Below are 23,716 nucleotides of genomic sequence, written 5' to 3'. Positions count from 1 at the left end.
AAAACAACAGCTAATCACAGCATTTATTTGTTTTTCAAGGGGCTGATCTTGGGGCTGTGTCATATTCAGTCAGTTTCATTAGTCTGGTATCCAGGAGGCATCAGGTCTGTTAGTTGTGGCTCTTCCTCGATCATCCACCCTTCTCTCATTCAAAAACCTCTTAAAAACTATTTTTTTTCTCTGAATATTACTCTTAAGCTTACAGTCTGTTAATTCTACCTTATTATATGTTGTTTGTTTGAATCCCTCTTATCTTTAACCTAACTTTGTAAGTGACCTCTGTGTATTACTTTCTGCCCTTGGTTGTGTTTTAAAGTTGATTTTGTTCTATTAACCCAGTGGTTCTCTTAAAGTGTTTCAGTAAGGGACAATATTTACCCCCTTAAATCTTTTTTTACCTTTATAAAATAAATAATGCTTTAAATAAAATAAAAATGTTCAATAGAGTAATATGCAATGATTGTAAAAACGAAGTGATGCTTTTAACTATTAAATTAAATCCGCCAGTAGGTGGCGGTAATCTTTATGAGCGAGTCATCGAGTCATTTATTCATATGAATGAATCATTGACTCTCACGATTTGTTCAAAGCTGCAGATTCGTTCACAAAGACTGCTGTGCCTCTCGTTATAGTTTTATTGCAAAAAAAAAAATACGGACAATACTGTGTTTAAAATGAACATCACATTAATACCTCGTTTGTTGAACTGCTGTATAAAATCAATGTCACATTTTAAATCCTGTGGATATTCGTATATGTGATCAACATTAAACACAGGGGGCCCTATTTTAACGATCTGAAACGCAAGTGTCAAAGCGCAAGTAACTTTGTGGGCGGATCCCGGCGCTGTTGCTATTTTCCCGGCGGGATAAATGCCTCTTGCGCTCGACGCAAATCTAAAAGGGGTTGGTTTGAAGTAGCTTCATTATTCATAGGTGTGGTTTGGGCGTATCGGGAAACAAACCAATAAGAGCTTTATATCACATTCCCTTTAAGAGCATGATGAACGAGGTGCGCTTGTTCCATGGCGCAATACTATTATAACTCGGTTCTCAGCCGAGGAGATCGATGTTCTCGTCAGGGCCGTAAAAGAAAGAGAAGTGACATCGGGGATGGGACAAACCCACCCAAATTAGCTTCGGTTAAACATGCAGATAATGATTTGGGTAAATGTGTAAGCTTTATGCCTATTTTCCCCATCGTCATGGACACAACAATGATTTCCCTCCTGTTTTAATATTTTTCCTTATAATAATGTATCATTTGCAAAAAGTTAAATGCATCTGTGTAGATGAGAGAATCATCTACAGTGTGTGCGCGTTGTTCACACTCTGTATTATGGCCAAGCATGCGCGCTTAAAATAGCATCTGAATGTACGCGCTACGCGCCACTGACTTTAGACTTTTTCTGGTCAGTGGCGCAATAGTTTTATAGAACAGCAAAATATCATGAGGGAAAGTTTGCGCCGGAACACGCCTCCTCTTTGCGCTGAACCGCCCGGGGAGCGCAAGTGTATTTCTTAGTTAACCGACGTGTGTCTGTGGAGGGAAAAGTCCGCTTTGCGCGGGTGCAAAATAGGAATGATACATGCGTCAGTGTACAAAGTCATTTGCGCCGGGTGCAAGATAGGGCCCAGGAACTCACACAGGGTATGTTTTTGTATCGAAGAGAGTTTGAATCTTAAATCGATCACTATGCACAGAGATCTGTGTCTGTGTTTGTTATTTGTGCTAGTAAGTGCTAAATCCCCACTTTTACAAAGGTAAGCTACATTGTCGAGAACGACAGTATAGCGCGATTTACCAAGACAGCATAACTTTAATCTGCACGAAAACATGGCTATCATATACACGCTGCTTGTGTGAATGCTGTTAGTTTTGACCCAAAAAATTTGATCGGATGTCACTTAGCGTATTTACGGAATTTGACCTGGAGTGGAGTAGACATGAATGAACAGCAAAATTCAGCATTTTGTTTGCGTACCCCCTTCTGTCACCTCACATACACCAGTTTGAGAACCACTGCCTTAACCTATCTTTGTAAAGCGAGCTTGGGTGTTGGAAAGGTGCTATATAAATAAAATTCATCATCATCATCATCATCATCATCATTATTATTATTATTAATAACCACCCTAACACAACACAAAGAGCAGGATACCAGTGCTCTGTGAAAAAGTCAGTAATAATTTAATGCCAGTATTAAAAGGTTGAGGCATTCTTACACAAAAACAAACACATCGCACAAACTTTCCATTTGCATTTGAAATTGAACTCAAGCTGTTTACTATCTCAGACAGGTGCTTCATATCCCTCACTCCGGTAACTGATGCTGGATCTGTCCTTGCTGTTTTAAAAAGTAAGAATAAGGCATTAGCATTACCGCATCCAGCTAGCCAGGCCTTTCTAGTGTACCATCTCCGACAGAAGCCTCGCGCACTGCTTCCCTTTATCGCTAGCCTATGCTGTCTAACCCCTTATTTACACTGCACACGTCTGCGGCGCATTACAGCTCACACAAGGTTTTATTCCGTCCTCCACGCAGTGCCAACTCACACCAGGAGGATTTCAGAAGCGAAGAGACTGGATGCGTGAGACCACGTGATTTGCCTGTCCGACGTTGTTTTTCTTGATTTTTGAGTTTCTACCCTTACATTCTATGGTTTCTACCAAGGATATACTGGTGTACAATACAACTGGGAGTTTGCACAGGGTGTTTATTTTGAAATTGACAGGATTTTTGACGCGGCGTCCTCAAAATTAGACTAGGCGCCTATCTTTTAGCTGAAACCCATTCATTACAATGGCATGCGCCGCGAATAGACGTTTTTTTGCAGCGTCGATCAAAGCGCAAGTGCAGCGGTGCGCATCATTAGCGTGCTCGTGCGCACGCGGCGGTCGAAGTTCAAAATAATTCAATTTTTGCGCTATAGCCAATAGAAACTGGGCATCCAAACAAGCACGCAAATCAAAATGGATGAAAAGCTAGTACTGTGTGTGTCGGAATTTTCTGAGCTGAGCAATTAAAACAGCAAAACTCATTAGCAGGAATAGTGCTATCGCTCGCTTCTTAGCATGGGACAGATACATAGTTTGCTGTTGACCAAAAGGAGGAACAACAATCAAAATAACTAACGTTAGACGTATAACTCCCACAAAAAGATTTGAAACACATGCTGAAGTGTAGTATTCACTGTAATAGTGTAGCATATGCAGTATGTAGTGTAGTATGCACTGTAATAATGTAATGTGTAGTGTAGTATTGTAATAGTGTTGTATGTAGTGTAATATTGTAGTATGGTCTGTATGTAGTGTAGTATGCACTGTAGTAGTGTAGTAAGTGTTGTATGTAGTGTAGTATGCACTGCAAAGGTGTCACTGTAATAGGGAAGTATGTAGTGTAGTATGCATTGTAATAGTGTAGTTTGTAGTGCACTGTAATAGTGTAGTATGTGTTGTATGTAGTGTAGTATGCACTGTAATAATGTAGTATGTAGTGTAGTAGTTCACTGCAAAGGTGTCAATAACAGGGTATTATGTAGTTTAGTATGCACTGTAATAGTGTAGTAAGTGTTGTATGTAGTGTAGTATGCACTGCAAAGGTGTCACTGTTATAAGATAGTATGTAGTGTAGTATGCACTGTAATAGTGTAGTATGTGTTGTATGTAGTGTAGTATGCACTGCAAAGGTGTCACTGTAATAGGATAGTATGTAGTGTAGTATGTACTGTAATAGTGTTATATGTAGTGTAATATGCACTGTAATAGTGTAGTATGTAGTGTAGTATGCACTGTAATAGTGTAGTATGTGTTGTATGTAGTGTAGTATGTACTGTAATAGTATAGTATATAGTGTAGTATGCTCTGTAATAGTGTAGTATGCATTGTAATGTGTAGTATGTGTTGTGTGTAGTGTAGTATGTAGTGTGGTATGCACTGTAATAGTGTAGTATGTAGTGTAGTATGCACTGTAATAGTGTAGTATGTGTTGTATGTAGTGTAGTATGTACTGTAATAGTATAGTATATAGTGTAGTATGCTCTGTAATAGTGTAGTATGCATTGTAATGTGTAGTATGTGTTGTGTGTAGTGTAGTATGTAGTGTGGTATGCACTGTAATAGTGTAGTATGTAGTGTAGTATGCACTGTAATAGTGTAGTATGTGTTGTATGTAGTGTAGTATGTGCTGTAATAGTATAGTATGTAGTGTAGTATGCTCTGTAATAGTGTAGTATGCATTGTAATGTGTAGTATGTGTTGTGTGTAGTGTAGTATGTAGTGTGGTATGCACTGTAATAGTGTAGTATGTAGTGTAGTATGCACTGTAATAGTGTAGTATGTGTTGTATGTAGTGTAGTATGTGCTGTAATAGTATAGTATGTAGTGTAGTATGCTCTGTAATAGTGTAGTATGCATTGTAATGTGTAGTATGTGTTGTGTGTAGTGTAGTATGTAGTGTGGTATGCACTGTAATAGTGTAGTATGCACTGTAATAGTGTAGTATGCATTGTAATGTGTAGTATGTGTTGTGTGTAGTGTAGTATGTAGTGTGGTATGCACTGTAATGGTGTAGTATGTATTGTAATAGCTTTTACCCATATCTGAGTATTGAATATGTCTCCTCTCAGTCTTTCATTAATGTGAATACTATATTCCCAAGCCTTTTAATATACTAATATAGATTTAATATAGACTGGTTTGATTGATCCAATACAGCAGTTAAAAAAATAAGCATTTCTTAGGAGAATGTAAAGCACAAGAAAATGTAAAAATAAACGCTAGGCTGGGTGCTGAGAAGATAAAGCATTTATTTATTAATTTCAAAAGCAGTTTATTAAGATATATTGCTTGTCTAAAGATGAAGCTGGTTATCATATCATCTTACTATAAATATATCAGTATTTAATTTTTTTCATATATAAGCAGTACAGAGAAATAAAAATCATTGCAACCCTTTATCAACCGAGCTGTCAAAATCTTTATCATGACCTTTGTTATATTGTCAGTACATTAGTGTTATCTGGCAAAGTTATGAAATCACATGTAATTTAATAAAATAAGCATAAACTATGCATTTAGATCTGTACACTTGCATTTAATAAACACATTTCTCTGAAAAAATAAAGCTTTATGTTAATAAGTATGGGTTTTACCAACAGGCTTTTTATATGTCCAATATTATAAATGCATTATAAATATTTTACATTGTCTAATTTTCATTTAGATGCATAAAGTGCGTATTCAATTTGTTTGGCGTTAACTGGTTTGTACTTAACTATTATTTTGTAAGGTGAAATCTGCCTGGTTTGAACAATCAATTTCTTATTGTATATAATTAGTATCAGAAATTGGATTATCTAAGCATTCTAAGGAAATTCTTTGGAGTATTTTTGAGTAAAATGGAATATAAACTTGGTTGTCACAATAAATATATATATGTAAGAGAAATAAGCTTCAGATAAAGACATGATTGACTACACCTAAAAAGTATACATACATACATACACTCTGAGAGAAGTTTGTAAAAAAAACTAGGGCCCTTTCTGTATTGAGTTTTCTCCTGTGTTTTGAAATATGTAGTGTAGTATGTTGTCTAGTATGCACTGTAATAGTGTAGTACTGTATGCAGTGTAATATCCACTGTAATGGTGCAGTATGTGTTTATGTAGAGCTGTAATAGTGTAGTATGCAGTTTAGTATGCACTTTAATAGTGTAGTATGCAGTGTAGTATGGACTGTGTAGTAGCAGTGTAATATGCACTGTAATAGTGTACAATGCAGTGTAGTATGCACTTTGTAGTATGCAGTGTAGTATGGACTGTGATAGTGTAGTATGTTGTGTAGCATGCACTGTAATAGTGTAGTATGTGTTGTATGTAGTGTAGTATGCACTGTAATGTTGTAGTATGTGTTGTATCTAGTGTAGAATGCACTGTAATGGTGTAGTATGTGTTGTATCTAGTGTAGGGTTGAAGGAAATTTCCTTAAACTTAATGGAAAAGGTTAAGTTTAACATTCTCCATTTTTTGTACTGAGTTTGTTGTTGAATTTTAATGCCAAAAAAGAGCAAGAATTAATAACAGATACACAATTCAGTAACAATCTGTATGTAAGAATAAGCAAACCTCACATTTGTTGCTTCAGTGTTAATATATATTCCTTGGTGGATGATTTCAGTGAACTAAAGAATCCAACAACAGGCACGCACGTTCCCACTTGACAGAACTCTCTATGGATGCCCACGGTAAAGCTTATTTGGCATCTATTCACATATATACACATGTGCACATTCTGCTTTTCACACAGATCTTGTACACACACACACACACACACACACACACACACACACACACACACACACACACACACACACACACACACACACACACACACACATCACAAATAATGTAAAAGGGACGGTAAAAGAAGTACAAACAGCTTTAAAACAAACATAGACTTTCTACGCTTTCTTGGATTGCCTGTAAATTTGACTTTGTTGCACTCAAGTGAAGACTTTCAGTATCCAGAAGAGCAGCAGAGAGGCGATCAGCAGCACGGGAGAGTGAGGACCCCTGGTGGCTGAGCTGGGCATGTTCACATCACCGGTCAGTTTGAGGCACGAGGCGGTCGAAGTGGCATTGCAGCACTCCAAGTAGCAGGTAGTAACGGAGGTTGAACAAACCGGCATCTTTCTGCAATCCTCACTGCAGCCTGCTTGCCAGCTCTCTACGCTGCCAGCTGTTGTCTTTTTTAGCTAAAAAAACGAGACAATGATTATGTTTTGATTTAACATAAGCATTTAGCATCAGAGCGGATCCTTTAACTGAATATCACATGGTTTAAAGTCAACATGAAATGAAAATTTACCCTATTAACTGTCTTAAAGGGGACCTATTATGCCTTTTACAGAGCCTTGATGTTGTTTTTGGGCTCTACTAGAACAGGTTTTCATGATTGAATGTTGATTATTTTCCCCATATTCTCCATTGTTGCTGCTCCTCTCTTCCCAGTCTGTCAGTAACGCTCTGTTTAGCTCCTGTCTCTATGAAGCCCCTCCTTCTGAAAAGCACAATGTGCTCTGATTGGCCGGCTGGATCAGTGTGTTTGAATTGGTTGAGCGCTTCATGTTTTGTGAAATGCCCCGTCCCTTACCATAACCGCCAGTTTCAACACACTACTAACTAACTCAACCAGGCTCCGCCCCTTTATTCTGCATATCAATTATTTAAATGAGGAATATTATGACGTGTTCGTTCACAGAAGAAACTCAAGACTACAATGGAGGCGTTTTTAGGGAGTTCAGAAACACTGACACTGATATAGAGAAGAACTGGAGCTTTTTCATGCTCAAACAGCAACATTACAGACTAAAGACCAATGAACTTGGAGAAAAGCATAATAGGTGCTCTTTAAAACATGCTTAACACCTTAATGACATTCACCACACAACGTTTCAGAATATGGTGGCAATGTCATCCCGGGCCAGCCCCCACTTATTTTATCAATCTCCACATACGGACATGCACAGCTTTAATTTTCATCTGCAGCTTTAAATGTTCAAGCTCTTTAATGTCAGGTGGATTCTGATTGGCTGAAAATGGCTTTAATCGTTCATCAGCTGGAAAAAGTGATCACAACAATTTTGTTACCGTATGTCATTATGTCATTAATTAAGTGGAATTCCCTACACTGAAAAATGTATTCTTTGGACTAAAAAACAGCCAAATTTACAGCCAAACTTATTAGTGATTCTCAAATTATATTTATGATTATACCAGGGTTATTACCATTAACTAAAACTTTTAAAAACATTGGTGTTAATTGAAATACATAACATATAAATATCAGTTTAAACATTTTTAAATGAATTTTAGTAAAACATAACAAAAATTTTAAATTCTGTCGCTGCCACAAGCTCGCCAGATCCCTCAACTCCTCTTCTCCGGTCACAATCACTGGACTTCTAATCATGCTCACCTGTCACCGTTTACCCTATCAAGAACTATACTTAATGGTGCTCTAAGTGATGTTGGGTGACGTCACTTCTTGTTGACGTGCGAAGTATTGTAAAACAAAACGGAGGCTAGCTAGACCCTCCCTCCTCCTCATCCGCACACAAACCCCTCCCCCAAATCCTTCTTGTCGGTTATTGACTGGAACAGTTTGTTATGTTTCGTGGTGCGGTTTAGCCCAGTTTGTTTTTGTTGCCGTTTTTGGAGCCTGGGGTGTCTGCAGAGACCGCGTTTTTTTTTTTTTTTTTTACAGTGTGTTCAGGGGACAGGCAGCTAGCGGATAGTGAGGAGATGTTTGCTGTATGTGACAAAAACTGTTTTGGCCTAAAAAACGCGTGACATCGTTTAGAGCATCTTTAAACACCACTTCCCCACAATCAGTTGTCTGCTTTCGTTTGTAACTAGCGAGAAGAGGACTTACCTGTTTGACTTACCTGTTGTTGCCGATTCTCCTTGAACCTCTTCGTCTGCCTGTCATTCTACCCTTCAGTTCCGCACAGTGGTAGCTACGAGTGGCTAGAACGAAGTTCTCCTCATTACTGCTTAACACCAGGGATTGGAACCATCTTTGCAGTTCCAGCTCGCTGTGTACGATGACTCAACGAGAGAAAGCCTCCTTCAATACTCTATTTTAAGATCAGGAGGTATGCCCTGCAATCCCACTGCCAAGCCACACAAACTGCCCTCCAGGACCAGTAGACAAACCTACAGTATACAAGTAGACTTGTTTCATCTCTCACCAATTCACCACATCCTAAATCACTTGTCTATACTGTGGAGCTATACATGCTATACATGCAACCTACTTGTCCAGCAGTGAGTGTTATCCAATCGGTACAAATTATCACTGTCCCACTTAATTCCACCTTAACAGTGCTCACCTTTCCATTACAGTCAAGGCCCTTGACTCTGGTTCCGTAGGAAACTTAATCTCTGTGAACAACTCCTCTGTCAACTCAACGTCCAGAAATCCCCTGCCCCTTGCTCGAGGCATCATCACTCATCATACCCCTACCCTCACTCTCCACATCGGATGTACTCATGTAGAGGAGATCTTGCTGCTGGTTCTGGAGGGCTCAACTGGAACGCACTTGGCTTAAGATTAACTTTCCTCAAATATCTTGTACCACTGGTAAGGTTCTGGCCTGGAGTAAGACTGCTTCCCAAAAAGTCCCTAAAACCTGCGTGGGTGCACACCGTACCTCTCAATGCCACCACGGTGGAGAGCCCTTAAAGTGAGAGTAAGATGGTCATTCCAGCCGAGTACCAGGCGTTCCAGGATGCTAAACTAGCACGTCATCAATCATGGGCCTGATCTTCGATTGCCAGCTGGATGCATCATTGCCCAAAGGTAGAATCTATCCGCTTTCCATCCCGGAACAGAATCCATGGAGGAGTATATAGAAGAGGTTCTTTGCCAGGGCTACAACTACCCTTTTACCTCCCCTGCCACTCCCAGAGGCTTGAGGCCATGTATTGATTATTGAGGCCTCAACCAACATAATATCAAGTACTAATACCGTCTTCCCTTGTTCCTGCAGCCCTCGAGAATCTTTGAGGGTCCACGAATTTTAACAAGCTGGACTTGTGTTGCACGTACAACCTCATCCGGATAATAAAACCCACCGGGTACTACAAGTAATTCCGTATAGGGTAATGCCGTACAGGCTAACCAAATCACCCTCTGTATTCCAGGGATTTGTGAATGAGGTGTATTGGGAGTACCTCCATCGCTTCCTGATGATCTACATCAATGACATCATGATCAACTCCCGGAACGAGACTGACCATCATCTCCACGTTAAGCAGGTCCTCCAAAAGCTTTGGGAAAACATCCTTTACCTTATCCTTATCCTTCATCGACCTTCTATTCAGTTCCTCTGATACATTATCGATGCAGACGGAGTGTAGATGGACCAGGGGAGGTTAGAAACTGGCCCATTCCCTCCACAGTAAAATAAATGAAAGCTTTAGCGTAAGTTCTACCGGGAAGACTTAATTGTTACGTCACTTATTACCGTCTCATCTATCCAATCGTATTCTAATATTTGTTGTATAAAAGATCGGCACTTACACATGTCTGAGTTTGCAGATGCTGACGCCTACATTCACCTCCATCCTCCCCACCACCAACAGGATGGTCCCTTCCCCTCCATCCTCCCCAACACCACCAGGATGGTCCCATCCCATACTTCCCAGGGGGTCGGCTGCGCCCCTAACTTCGTCTTCAGGCAGGAAATGCAAATTCCGTACCCTCGGATTGCGAGCTACGGGCGGGGCCTACGCTAAAGAACTTTATATCATAATACTTGCTTGCTGGGCTGTTAATAAATGCATAATTGTTACGTTATTTTGCCTCCCGAGTTTTTCTGAACTACAATGCTTCCTCAGATTTACCAACTTCTATGGAAGCGTCATCTCCCAACTTCAGCCAAATTGACTCTCCATTAACCTCTAACTCTGCAATAAGCCAAAGCCTCTGTTCAGGACAGCAGCAGCCACAACCACCTTCCAACGGCATTCACCACCACACTCACGCTCGTCCACCCTGATCCAGAACATCCTTTTATCGTAGAAGTTGCGCATCAACCTCTGGAGTAGGTGTGGTGTTGTCTTCTTCTCCAAAATTATGACATTGATAACTGGGACCTATTGGCCAACAAACTAGCCTTAGATGAGTGGCCCCATGGGTTGGAGGGAGCGAAGTACCCCATTTGAGGTAATTACTGCAACCTGGAGTACAAATGTGAAGCGCAACATCTGAATCCTTGTCAGGATTGGCCATTATTCTTCACCGGATTCAACTTTACAGTATCCTAACGACCTGGACCGAATATTGTGAAGGCAGACGCTCTCTCGTTTGCATTCTCCAGACTCTCTGATGGTCCCTCCTGAGAACATCCTCCCTCCTCCCATAATCAACATCAGCCTTATCCAATGGTCTCTTGAGGAACAAATCACCAAGGACACTCAGGCTGAACTTGCTCCGCTGTGAGTTCCTGAGGGAAAACTCTATGTGTCATCCTCTCTCCGTCTTTCCCTCGTGGACTCAGTTCACTCCTCCTTGGGCTTTGGTCACTCAGGCATTCAGCAAACCTTTTCACTCCTCGGCAATCTCTTCCGGGGGCCAATTATGTTCCAGGAAGTTCATCGGTTGGTACAAGGATGTCCCATTTGTGCCATCTCTAAATCTCCCAGATACCTGCTGGAAGGAAAGCTTCTAAACCTGGGAGAAGATTTCATCCCCATCTGTCCGGGTCCTTCACATGCATTCTAATGGTAGTAGATCTATTCTCAAAGACATGCAACCTTGTCCCAATAAGGGTACTGCCCACCGCATTTGGGACAGCCAAGGCCCTTTTCCACCAAATCTTAAGAAACTACGGACTACCTGAAGATATAATTTCTGATCGAGGTCCCCAGTTTATCTCAAGATTGTGGAAGTCGTTCTTCAAACTTCTAGGTGTGTCAGTGAGTTTAACATGGTCACCTGGTCAGGTCTGGTTCCAGCTGTTGACCACTGGTTTAAAAAGAGGGTCTGGGACTCAGCTCACTTCCATCTGCAATGGGCAGTCCGACAGCATAAGAACCAGGCCGACACCAGAAGATCCAAGACACCTGCATACCAACCTGAGCAACAGGTCTGGATTTCCATCAGGGACGTCCGCCTTCGGCTGCCTTGTTACGTTCCTGTTTGCTCTTTCCTGTGGCGATCTTCAATAATGTGTCATGCTCATGATGTGTTGATCCTCCGTGTCTGTGCCTCATCCTGTGCAACAGCCGTGGCAATAAGTTGAAGTTAAAGCACTAAAATTATTAACTGGAAATAAATAAAAACTGAAGAAAAAATGACACTTAAATAGCAATAATTAAAATAAAAATGATACAATGAAAGAGCATATAATAACTTTACTCATGTTTAAATACAATTAAATTATTTAAATTTACATTTAAAACTACTTCAATATATTAATAAAGCAAAAAAAGTTCTACTTTAAATTTTGATTCAACATTAATGAAAAATATAATTTTTCCCAAGGACAGAAACATTTACAGAAAGAAAAAAGATTATTATTCATAAAGACCATATAATTAATCAATATATTTTTCAAAAGAATACTTAATGTAGGTAAATAATAATTTATTTTACAACTTAATTTCAACATAAACAAAAGCTCAATTAGCTATAGGCCCCTATCTTGCACCCATCGCAATGGACTTTGTACACCAACGCATGTATCGTTCCTATTTTGCACCCGACGCACAGCGGACTTTTCCCTCCACAAACGCACATCGGTAAATTAGGGAATGAACTTGCGCTCCCGGGGCGGTTCAGGGAAAAGAGGAGGCGTGACCCGGCGCAAACGTTCCCTGGTGCTATTTTGCAGTTTCAGAAAACAATTCCGCCACAGACCAGGAGAAACCTCATCTAAAGTCAGTGGCGCGTTATTCAGATGCTATTTTAAGGGCACATGCTTGGCCATAATGTAGCGTGTGCACAAGGCACGTTTGCTTCTGTCCTCTACACAAACGCAGTAGTTCCCATTGTTGCAAACCATACAGAATTACAAGGAAAAATATTACCGCATGAGGGAAATCATTGTGGTGTCCATGAAGATGTGAAAAAATAGGCATAAATCTACCCTACACATTTACCCAAATTATTCAGGCTAATTGTTGTAGTGACGGATCAAACCTGTTTGACCAATAGTGGCAAGAAACATAGGAGATCCCGTGATCCGCCCACAAAGTTACTTGCATTCTGCGTTTGATACTTGCGTTTCAGATCGTTAAAATAGGGCCCATTATGTGAAAGTAAAATTTTCACTTAATATATAAAAAAAAATTATAATCAATTTTCTATGTGGAGTGTTATTTTCTTTTAGTCAAAATAAACAAAACAGTTTTAAACCATGATTTTAGAATAGACCAATATATAAATGCACTGAATGCACCAAAATGACATGGTTGTTTCACTTTTTTTCAGTTTATTCTCAATGATTATTAAAACTTTATAGTTATACTTATCGTCCATTAGCTCTAATAGACAGAAGGGTGGGGAAACATTTAATCTAATCTAATGAAAAGATAAAGATGATTAAAGTGTCTAAGCCTAACTAAGAAATTTATTAAACATTAAATTATGAAATAAATATGAAGTATGATTTTTTTTTACCATGCAGTAATCCTGACCAACGGGACACAGCATGCTGGTACTGATGGGTTTGTAACACGCTGCCCCATCACACTTGATACTATGACACTTCTTGCCCTTTTGGAAATAAAGAAATCAAGCAAAAGTCAGAAACTGGCAGAAAATGTTTATTTGTGCCCTACAGTGACAAATGGCTGTGTTCTTACATTGTTTGCTTGGGTGGATGGAGCCGTGGCCTTTGTGGTTGTTGTAGTGGTCGTGGATGTCGTTGCAGCTACTGAAGGTATGTAATAAAACAGTCAATATTCAAATGCGACCATATATCTGAGATAATAAGACAGAGTTTGAGGTTACCTGTCGTACTGAGTGAACTGGTCAAGTCAAGCAGAGTGTCGTTGAGGCAACTGGTTGTGTGGCAACATTTCAAAGAGCAATTACCGAGAGTCGAGTTCCCGCAGGGCACACCACATGAGGCACTGCACTTGACAGAGTAACTTGTGTTCTGTGTCATTATCTGAAGCGCAACAGAGCAAGGTGTAACTCTTTAAATCATTTCAAGTTCATGAGCACATGATTCGCATTATTATTTAATTTCCACTGGGGCTTCGCATCTGAAATTGCCGCACGGTGGACTGACCTCACAGAAATCAGAGCTGGATGGGCAGGGCTTCATCGTCGCATTCATGAACTGGACGTAACAATCTGTAGTGCAATCAAACACTGGACAGGACATCTTTTAGGGAGGAACAAAGTTACAATTCAAGTTTTACATTTTAAGCATTTAAGCTGCTATTGAGCTGGGATTCGGGTAAGGCTAGGACAGGTTAGGTGCTATATGGGTAAGTTTAAGGGTGGGTAAAGGGTAAGGGGATGGTCAACAGTGTAATTGTAGATGTAATTACAGGCAGGTATTTAAAAAAAAGTACAATATTAAAACGTGTTTCACAATAACTGCAGTGTATCAAACGATTAATTCAAATGTTAATATGCATTAGTTAAATATGCTTAAAGTGCCCCTATTATGTTTTTTTGGATATTCCCTTTCATGTAGTGTGTAATAGAGCAGCTGTTTGTGAATGTAAAAGCTCTGCAAAGAGTTTTTGTCTCCCAAAAGAAAGAAGTGATTCTGAACTAAAGTGAGTCGTCAGTAATTCTAGTCTCTCTTCTGCTGAACCCACGCAGGTTTGTAACTAATTTGCATAATTCCATATATATAGTCTTGATTGGCTGAAAAGCGCTGAAAATTGGCCGAAAATGTCGAGAAGACACTGTTTTCTGCTGCCAAAGCAAATCCACTTTGATGAGATTGATACGGTAAAACCTACACCATCGTTACTGTTCGTATCACTGTGTATCAAGAGCTGAGATTCAGATATGATAATGAGCGTTTGGTTTCTGACCAATCACAGCAGACTGACCGGTCTGACCAATCAGAGCAGAGCAGCTCTCAGAGAGGCGGGGTTTAGAGAGACTGAATCTTTATCGGACCTTTTCAGACACCGTGAGAAAAGTGCTGATACTTCAGTGGATATTATGAGAAAATTAAAGTGTTTTTTTTTTTTTACCTTGGATGCATGTAATACTGTTGTAGGAGACTCAAAAACAAAATTAGGAGCCTTTTAAATAGCATAATATGGGCACTTTAATATAAAGTGTATCTTAAGCATTCCATGTCCAGCACTCACCGCAGATGATGATGAATTATCTGAAAATATATAAAACAAGTTCAACATTTTAACCATACATGAAAGACAATGTGAATATGACAGAAAGAAAGAATACCTGTGTTCATATTAGTACTGCCCATTGTGGAGACAGTGTTACTGACAGAAGTGCTCTGTGTGTTACTGTGTGAAGAGCCTGATGTGACCATAGTTGACATCTGGCCTGTTGAAGTGGAGGAGCTCGAGCTCTCGGGAGGCAATGAAGGAGTTACAGATTCTGATGTTGCGCTTGCTGTCGGTACAGTTGTGGAAGAGTCTTGTACAGTTGTGGAAGAGTCTTGTACAGTTGTGGAAGAGTCTTGTACAGTTGTGGAAGAGTCTTGTACAGTTGTGGTGTCTGGCCACACTTTAGAGAGCAGACTCATTTGCAGTAATAGAAAAAACAGAAAGCCTGTTGGACCAACAGATGAAGGACAGAAAATATCTGTGACAACTATTGAGCATTTACTGGATTTGCATGTGGTTACTGTAAATGTAACTTGTCCAGCCGAGAAATGCATGGAAAAACATGCACGATAGAAGCACGGAGGAACGAATTTCCAATAAAATTATTAAAGCGGGGTTCCCTTTCAAGGGAACTCGAGATGCGTTGAGACGCGGTGGGAACGCTCTGCGTGATTGCGTCGTGAAGCACGTCTATAATCAGTCCAATGGAAGAACGAGACGTCACCGGCGGTGACGTCATAGACCAGGAAGCTATAAAGCACACCAGAAATCAGACCGCGACAGCTTCTGTTGCCTTCAGCAAGCGCTCTCTGTATACTGTCCTTGTCTATTTATTGTTGTCTGTCACAAGCACATTATCTATCTATATATATATATATATATTATGGCGAAACAAGAATTCAAGCGTTGTGTTGTCACTTGCCCTCGTTTCATCACGGGTGGGGACACACATCAGCTTTGTGTTGCTTGTTTGGGAGTGGAGCATGCCCAGTCAGTTCTCGAGGGAGCTGACTGTGAGCATTGCGAGAAGCTGTCCGTGAGGACGCTCCGCTCTCGCCGGGCGTTCTTTGAGGAGGACGGTTCGGTTCGCGCTCCCCGGGGTGCGGGTCCCGCTGCTGCCGAGGCACAGCGAAGGCTTTCATCTTGGGGTTCGCATATGGATCTAGTAGCGGGGCTTGAGACGGGCCCAGCCCTTTCTCAACCCTTACCTGCTGGATCCGGTGCCTCTGCCCAGGAAGGAGCCCGCGCTGCGGCTTCTCCTTCCCAGGTTGGGGCACCATTGTCGCGGCTATCCAGTTCTGAGGATCTGGATGTCGTCAGTGTTGATATGAGTTTTCGCCAGCTCATGCCTCCGATAATGATGAGGAGCTTATGGAGGTTTTATCTCGTGCTGTAGCTAGATTAAATATTGAATGGCCAGCCGATGATTCTTTGAGTGTTACTAGAAAAAGTTTATTAGATGAAAGATTTTTACCATCTAAAACACCCGTCTTTTCCCGATCTCCACAATGAGGTTTCGAGATCGTGGAATAAACCGGCGTCATTCAGAGTATTTAACCCACAAACTTCCTGTTACAGTAATGTTTTGGGTGCATCTGATTATGGTTATGTTAAGGTGCCTCGGGCTAAAGAGACGCTCGCGAGCTATCTCTCTCCCGAGTCATCGTCATCATTAAAAACCCCGACGTTACCCACCAAGCCATTAAAATCTACATCTTCGCTGGTGGGTAAAGCTTATTCGGCAGCAGGTCAGGCTGCGTCATGTCTGCACACTATGTCTATACTGCAGGCATACCAGGCTGATCTCCTGAAGGATATCGATGAACGTGAGGAAGTCAGCGCTGACGCAATTCGAGAATTGCGTCGCGCAACAGACCTGTCTCTCCGGGCCACCAAGGAGACGGCCAAATCAGTGGGCCGTTCTATGGCAGCCCTGGTGGCCACGGAGCGGCATCTTTGGTTAAATCTGTCTGATATAAAGGATAAAGATAGGTCTGTTCTTCTGGACGCGCCACTGTCACCTTCAAGTTTGTTCGGCGACGCTATCAACTGTGTCGTCGATAGGTTTCAAGAAACGAAAAAACAATCGGCTGCGTTCCAGAGGTTTCTTCCTCGACGTTTCAATATCCCCGAGACTGCTGGGCGAAAAATGATTATTAAATCCGAGCAGTCTCATCCGAGTACAAGCTCCTCACAGCACAGAGTGCATCAAAAACAGAGCGTCGCCACTCGGGCTCCTCCACAATCTGGGGAATCTGGGTGGCAGTCGCAGTCCAGGCCAGCTAGGGGTAGGCAAGATCTGAGGACTGTCATCTCTAAGAAGGCTTGGGCTAAGAAGAAGTCCTGACGCCCAAGGCGTCAGGCTTCTGAGGGTGGTCCCCTCCGAGGAGGGACGATTTCGAGAAATCGTTCATCCTCGGCACCCTCTGGGGGGCGATTCTCTGAGGAGAGTCGCAGCGCTGCCACATCGGTTGTTCCCTGCCGGTTCGCCGCTTCAGGGCACCGAGGTGTCAGCGTCCCCATACGACTCTCCGAGGAGGATCGTAGAACGGTCAGTTCGGTTGTTCCCTGCCGGTTCGCCGCTTCAGGGCACCGAAATGTCCGTACAACCGAATCCCGAGGCCAGTCTCGAGAGACTGGTCCCCTTAGTAGAATTTCTGGCAGCGTGGAAACTACTGCCAAATATTTCTCAGTGGGTCCTGCATATAATAGAAAAGGGTTACAGAATTCAGTTCGGTTCTCGTCCGCCCAGATTTCAAGGGGTCCTTCCCACAGTGGTGGACCCAAGGCAGGCTCGGGTCATGGAACTAGAAGTACTGACGCTTCTGCAAAAAGGGGCTATAGAAAGGGTTTCTCCTCCCAGCAGAGAGTCAGGGTTTTACAGCCGTTACTTCATCGTTCCCAAGAAGGATGGGGGGTTGCGTCCTATTCTAGATCTGCGTCAGTTAAACAGCAGAGTTCAGAAACTCAAGTTCAAGATGCTTACACTCAAACAGATTGTATCACAGATTCAGTCCGAGGACTGGTTTGTCACAATAGACTTGAAGGACGCTTACTTTCATGTATCCATTCATCCTCATCACAGGAAGTTCCTGAGGTTTGCTTTCGGGGGCGAAGCATACCAATATCGGGTCCTTCCATTCGGCCTAGGTTTATCACCCCGCACCTTTACGAAATGCGTGGATGCAGCGCTGGCTCCTCTGAGACTCCAGGGCATTCGCGTATTAAACTATATCGACGACTGGTTGATCCTGGCTCGTTCCGAGCAGTTGGCAGTTCGGCATCGAGATGTCGTTCTGTCTCACTTAAAAAGGTTGGGGTTGCGGCTAAACACCAAGAAGAGTGTGCTCCTCCCAGCCCAGAGGACCACTTTTTTAGGGGTGATGTGGGATTCGACAACTATGCAAGCACGATTGTCTCCAGCTCGTATTTCTGCGATTCTCACAGCCGTAAATATGGTAAAACTAGGCCAGTCACTCACTGTGAAACAGTTCCAGAGACTGGTGGGTCTCATGGCAGCTGCGTCCAAGGTAGTTACTTTTGGCCTTCTGCACATGAGACCCCTGCAGTGGTGGCTCAGGACCAAGGGGTTTTCTCCGAGGGGAAATCCGTTTCGCACGATCAAGGTCACGCGGCTATGCCTACGTGCCTTGGTCATGTGGAAGAAACCTTGGTTCCTCGCCCAAGGCCCAGTATTGGGGGCTTCTTGTCGACGCGTAACGCTATCGACGGATGCTTCCCTCACAGGCTGGGGGGCGGTCATGAGTGGCCGCTCGGCGACAGGTGTCTGGCAGGACCATCAGCTTTCGTGGCATATAAACCGACTAGAGATGATGGCGGTATTTCAGGCTCTCAAATACTTCCTGCCAGACCTGAGAGGCCATCATGTGCTCGTCCGCACAGACAACACATCGGTGGTCTCTTACATCAACCATCAGGGGGGTCTGAGGTCCCTATTATTATGCAAACTGGCTCATCAGATCCTCCTATGGGCCCAGGGAAAATTACTGTCACTCAGGGCAGTTTATATTCCAGGGTATTTGAATGTGGGAGCAGATATCCTGTCAAGACAGGGGCTGAGGCCCGGGGAGTGGAGACTTCACCCCGAGGTGGTGGAGCTCCTATGGGAGAACTATGGTCAAGCTCAGATAGATCTTTTCGCATCTTACGATACAACCCATTGTCCGCTTTGGTTCTCCCTCACATATCCAGCTCCTCTCGGACTGGACGCTATGGTACAGGAGTGGCCGAGGCTGCACCTGTACGCATTCCCCCCGATATCATTGCTTCCGGGAGTTCTGGAGAGGGTTTGCCGGGAGGGGGCTCATATATTATTAGTAGCCCCGCACTGGCCGACCCGAGTGTGGTTCTCGGACCTAGTGTCCCTTCTGCAAGGCTCTCCCATGGAGATTCCTGTCAGGGGGGACTTGTTATCTCAAGCAGGGGGCACGATATTTCACCCTCGCCCGGAGTGGGGGCAAGTCGATCAGGGCATGCAGGAAGTATGGCAGGAGAACGCAGCGTCTCGTTCCCTCTCAGGGAACCAGGGTTACATACGTAACCTGAGACGTTTTTTTTGCGTTGTTTTTTTTTTTTGTGTAAGATTTACACAGAAATTCCCTGCTTCATAAAGAATGTGATTAGTACTGATTTCCATTGGCATGTTAAATAAAACCATTTATTAACCACAAATCAAATCACATAAAATATATATTTACATACAATAACATGATGAAATGGTACAATAACAAACCTGTTTTCGAAGACCTCACATTCTTGATCTTGATTTCTCCCAACGCCATCTGAAGGCATGAAAAGATGTTTGTATTTTGATGATTCAATCAAATTCATTTGACATGTTTAATGAGTCCAGCAACCAAGAAAAATCATGACGAGTATCACTATCAGAAAATTCCCTTTGCCTGTAAATAATTCACTGACGGTGGTTTGCATGCATGACGTTGGAGATTTATTTCACCGAGAGCTATGCAAACGTGGCCTGTGATAATTGTCGGTGTGGAACATGCTTAAGCTCCCATGACCTCGGCACACGATGTTCTGCTTTGATCTGCAATGGACCGTGTCAATTTCTTTTTATACAGTCAAACCAAAAATGATTCAGACACCAGATATAATTTTTTATATTGTTTTACTGGTGTGTGCAGGACACTATAGTTCATTTATGTAAGTGGGGAGGGCAAAATAAATTAAACTGTGACATTATACCCAAAAATTATTTGGGAATTGGGACCAAAAATGATTCAAACACTTTGAGCTGATCATGTTTTGCTGAAGTGTTTTTTCTTTAATAACTAATAGACCTTTTTACACCACAGACTGAACAACATGAAGCAAAAATCTAACAGCTGACAGATATTCAACATAATTCATGTGTGAGAGTATGGTGAGAGGTATCTTTTCAATGTTACATCACAGGAATCGCAATCCAGGGTTCAGTGTCTCTGCCAAACACACGGGTTCACAGTTACAGATGTTCCCTTGCATCGAGGCCGCTTGCCCTCACACAATTAACAACTTGTTTGTTCTCTGCGAATCCCCCGGGTGTAAGTGCAAAGCACGGCTTGTTACTCCGTTCCCCGTGAGACAGTGACAACCCCTTCAGGAAACTACCCTGGAAACCATCTCTTGTGTGAAAACATCGGTTCCACCAAATTATGACTTTCTCTTTCCATCCCACAGTAGCATATTTTAGATGACTTTGAACATCTGTCTGTATGTCTCCTCTTCTATCTCCTCATCTAGTTGTCTAATAAACCTGGCATTGTATATTTCCAGTATTGTGTGCTCTTTGACGAATTGCTTTTGTTGCTGTTTTGTAAGTTGCTTTGGATAAAAGTGTCGGTAACACTTTATTTTAAAGTGACGTAGTTTCACGTTACTACATGTACTTACTACAGTTACAACAGTAAATGATGCATAATTACAAGCAACTAACCCTAGACTAAATCCTAACCTTAACTCTATAGTAAGTACATGTAGTTAATTAATATTACTCAGTACTTATGTGAGTAAGTACAATGTAACTACGTCACCTTAAAATAAAATGTAACCAGTGTCAGCGAAATGCATAATAAAAAAATTAGATGCACTCAAAAAAATTGGCTATAGGATTTACTAACAATTTTCTTACTAACGAATAATCTTTTATTTACAACTTTGAAATATTTTTTTTTACAGTGTGGCTGAACTATATATATATAATATCCTGTACTTCCCAATGATTTGATATTGTTACTTGTAAAGGCAAGGCAAGTGTATTTATATAGTACACATCATACACAATAGTAATTCAAAGTGCTTTACTTAGAAGGAATTTAAATAATCAAAAGAAATTAAAATAAAAAAGGTGATAAAATATATTAATATATATAGCAGTTTAGAATAAAAAGGAAATAAAATACTGTACAAACAGTATTTTTTTTTTGTAAAACAAGCCTGTTTTGCAAGGATCTCATACTCAGAAAAAAAGGCAAGAAATCTCAGCCTACATTCACAACAGCACTTTATATATCCTTTTCCCCATGTATGTACTATACACTTATTATAGTAATTACAATAACTGGGTAATAACTAGGTACTAACTCTGAACCTAAAATGAACTTTAAATAATATTTCTCAACTTAATCCACACATGTGATATTTATCATCCGTCATATGCAGCATGTTGGGTCTTGATGAATTCTAGACTCATGAAAACACCTGTTTAAAAACATGGCGACCTTCAATACGCAACAGCATCTCCAGCCAGAGCAGATCCAACTAAACCTACAGCTGCATCCAGAACTATATTTACACTTCAGCAACATCTGAACACGTATATAGGGAAATATCACTTACCTTCACTGTACAGTGCGAAAGCACGAATTAGACTGGAGTTGTTAACAGCTGTGGATGAAGTTAAGTGTGCCAATATGATCCTCTACCCCTTCCTCTTTCTCTCTCTCTCTCTCTCTCTCTCTCTCTCTGTTGCTATGTGCTCCTCCAGCCTGATGACATCAGAGGGAAGGTTTCCTAATTAGTGGAAACTGATGGGATTGGTCTGATAACCGATGGGATTGGTCTGATGACCGTATGCTTATACTAGGATGATGTGTCATTACTGAAATGATCCATTCAACTCTCTATAAAATTATTAGTTATGCACAGCTTTGAGTTTAACTTCTGTAAAAACACTGCATCAGATTGATTTTATAGTCTTTTGATAATATTAACTATAATAATTTAACTTATTTAAAAAGTAGTTAATATAATGCATAACCAGTCAAAAGATATATTTGTTTCTCAGGATCTTAAAAACACGCACAGCAAAAAAATGCTTTTCTAAGTATTTTTGTCTTGTTTCCAGTCCAAATATCAAACATTTCTTAAATCAAGACCCATTTACTAAATTAGAAAAATGACATAAGATATTAAGTCTTGTTTTCTGGGGAAATAAATAAAAATTAAGTGAGTTTTTGCTCAAAACAAGCTAAATTATCTTCCAATAGGGTAAAAACAATAATCTTGTTTCTTTTTGAATTAACATCACTTTTCTCAGTCTTCCTCAGATCTGGGTCTTGTGCTGAAGTTATTTCAAACAAGTATCTGGTTCACTCAAGCAAGGGAAACCAATGAAATTATGGAATAAATATATATTTTAAGGTTTAATAAGTAAACCAAATGGATTGTAACCATCATCCGCAAATCTAACAACGAAATATATAAACTTTTTACAATACTACAAAAAAATCAATATCAGTAAATTCCAGCTTCAGCAATTCTACTTACAAATTACCATTCACCAAGAAATTACCATGAATCAAATAAACTTAAATTCATCTCCACCTCCTCTATTGTGTACAATTGCAGTTTCCAGCTCTTTGTTCAGTAGTAACATTAACTCACTGCATACTTGAGTCTGGAGAGCTGTATTTGGGGCAGGCTGAGAGGACTGGAAACTGTGGCATGTCACAAAGATGTAAGACAGACTTTGAAGTTGATTTCAACAGGTGAAATCAAGACTTTCCCCGGACAATTACCTCTTTGTAGTGGCGTGTATCACAAAAATGCACAGCACCAGCTTGAGACACAGAAGGATTGTGGGTGCTCAGATGACAAACATGGATTTCTAGGATTTTCTAGTATTTAAACATCTTTCAGTACAGTTTAGACAATCATTTTTTGAATCCATGCTGTACTGTGTTTTTAAACGGAGGTTGGGAACTGAAATGCAAGTTTAGTTTAGTATCCGTGATCAAAAGTGTCTCTGAATATTGGTAAAATATAGGGATAACGTTGTTGAATCAATGTTATTGTCATGGGCTGGTTGAAGCAGGGAAGGATGCAGGATACTAATTGCAGCAGTGTTTATTTAAACAAACTCAAATACTAACAAACTGGATCAAAAGAAACATGAACAGATCAAGAAAACATGTAGCAACGACGACAGACAAGGAACAGACTGAAGGGCTTAAATACACAGGTCAGATAAGGGAAACGAGACACAGCTGGGACAAATGAACTCAAAGCGACTAATTAACAAGGTGACAGGGATTAAATCAATGAAACATGGGTGCAAACTGGGTTTCACAGACAAACATAACAAACAGTAAACGTGACAGAACCTCTCCCTCCTGCAAGGCGCGGCCTCACGCCGTACTACATCAACAGGGGTTGGTGGGTGGGCGAGGGTGTGGTTTACCCAGAGCAGGCGGCAAGGTGGCCATCTTGACCGGAGTGAGGGCTCAGTGGAGACTGACCAGGCATGATCAGTCTCTGGCTCAGCAGGACTGAAGTGGAGCGCAGGCTCGGCAGGACTGAAGTGGAGCGCAAGCTCGGCAGGGCTGACGTGGAGCGCAGGCTCGGCAGGACTGAAGTGG

General features: G+C 41.3%; 1 protein-coding gene across 1 annotated transcript; it reads right to left on the bottom strand.

The window, feature by feature from the left end:
• Positions 1 to 4,788: 4,788 nt before the first annotated feature.
• Positions 4,789 to 21,846, bottom strand: LOC143705026 (uncharacterized). The gene is made up of 9 exons (XM_077197460.1): positions 21,696 to 21,846; positions 19,591 to 19,639; positions 14,950 to 15,282; positions 14,853 to 14,872; positions 13,805 to 13,900; positions 13,522 to 13,681; positions 13,374 to 13,444; positions 13,189 to 13,284; positions 4,789 to 6,754 (listed from the first exon to the last, which is right to left on the bottom strand). Exons 2-9 carry the CDS (start codon positions 19,637 to 19,639, stop codon positions 6,503 to 6,505), a joined length of 1,077 nt encoding a protein of 358 aa, XP_077053575.1. The 5' UTR covers positions 21,696 to 21,846; the 3' UTR covers positions 4,789 to 6,502.
• Between the last annotated feature and the right edge of the window lie 1,870 nt (positions 21,847 to 23,716).

This window comes from Siphateles boraxobius, unplaced genomic scaffold (assembly GCF_051911475.1).
Source record: "Siphateles boraxobius isolate OS27281-9 unplaced genomic scaffold, OSU_SipBor_1 110, whole genome shotgun sequence".
NCBI lineage: Eukaryota > Metazoa > Chordata > Actinopteri > Cypriniformes > Leuciscidae > Siphateles > Siphateles boraxobius.
Note: the sequence above shows the minus strand (reverse complement) of the source record. Positions and strands in the feature narration are given on the sequence as shown.

Bases quoted from the DNA above. Each gene is read 5' to 3' on its own strand.
- LOC143705026 (XM_077197460.1), bottom strand. From the start codon at position 19,639: ATGGCGTTGGGAGAAATCAAGATCAAGAATGTGAGGTCTTCGAAAACA. The intron at 13,682-13,804 runs GTCAGTCCACCG...GTTGCGCTTCAG, and splicing joins CCAGCTCTGATTTCTGTGAG to ATAATGACACAGAACACAAG. The intron at 6,755-13,188 runs GTAAAAAAAAAT...TCGTTTTTTTAG, and splicing joins TTGGTCAGGATTACTGCATG to CTAAAAAAGACAACAGCTGG.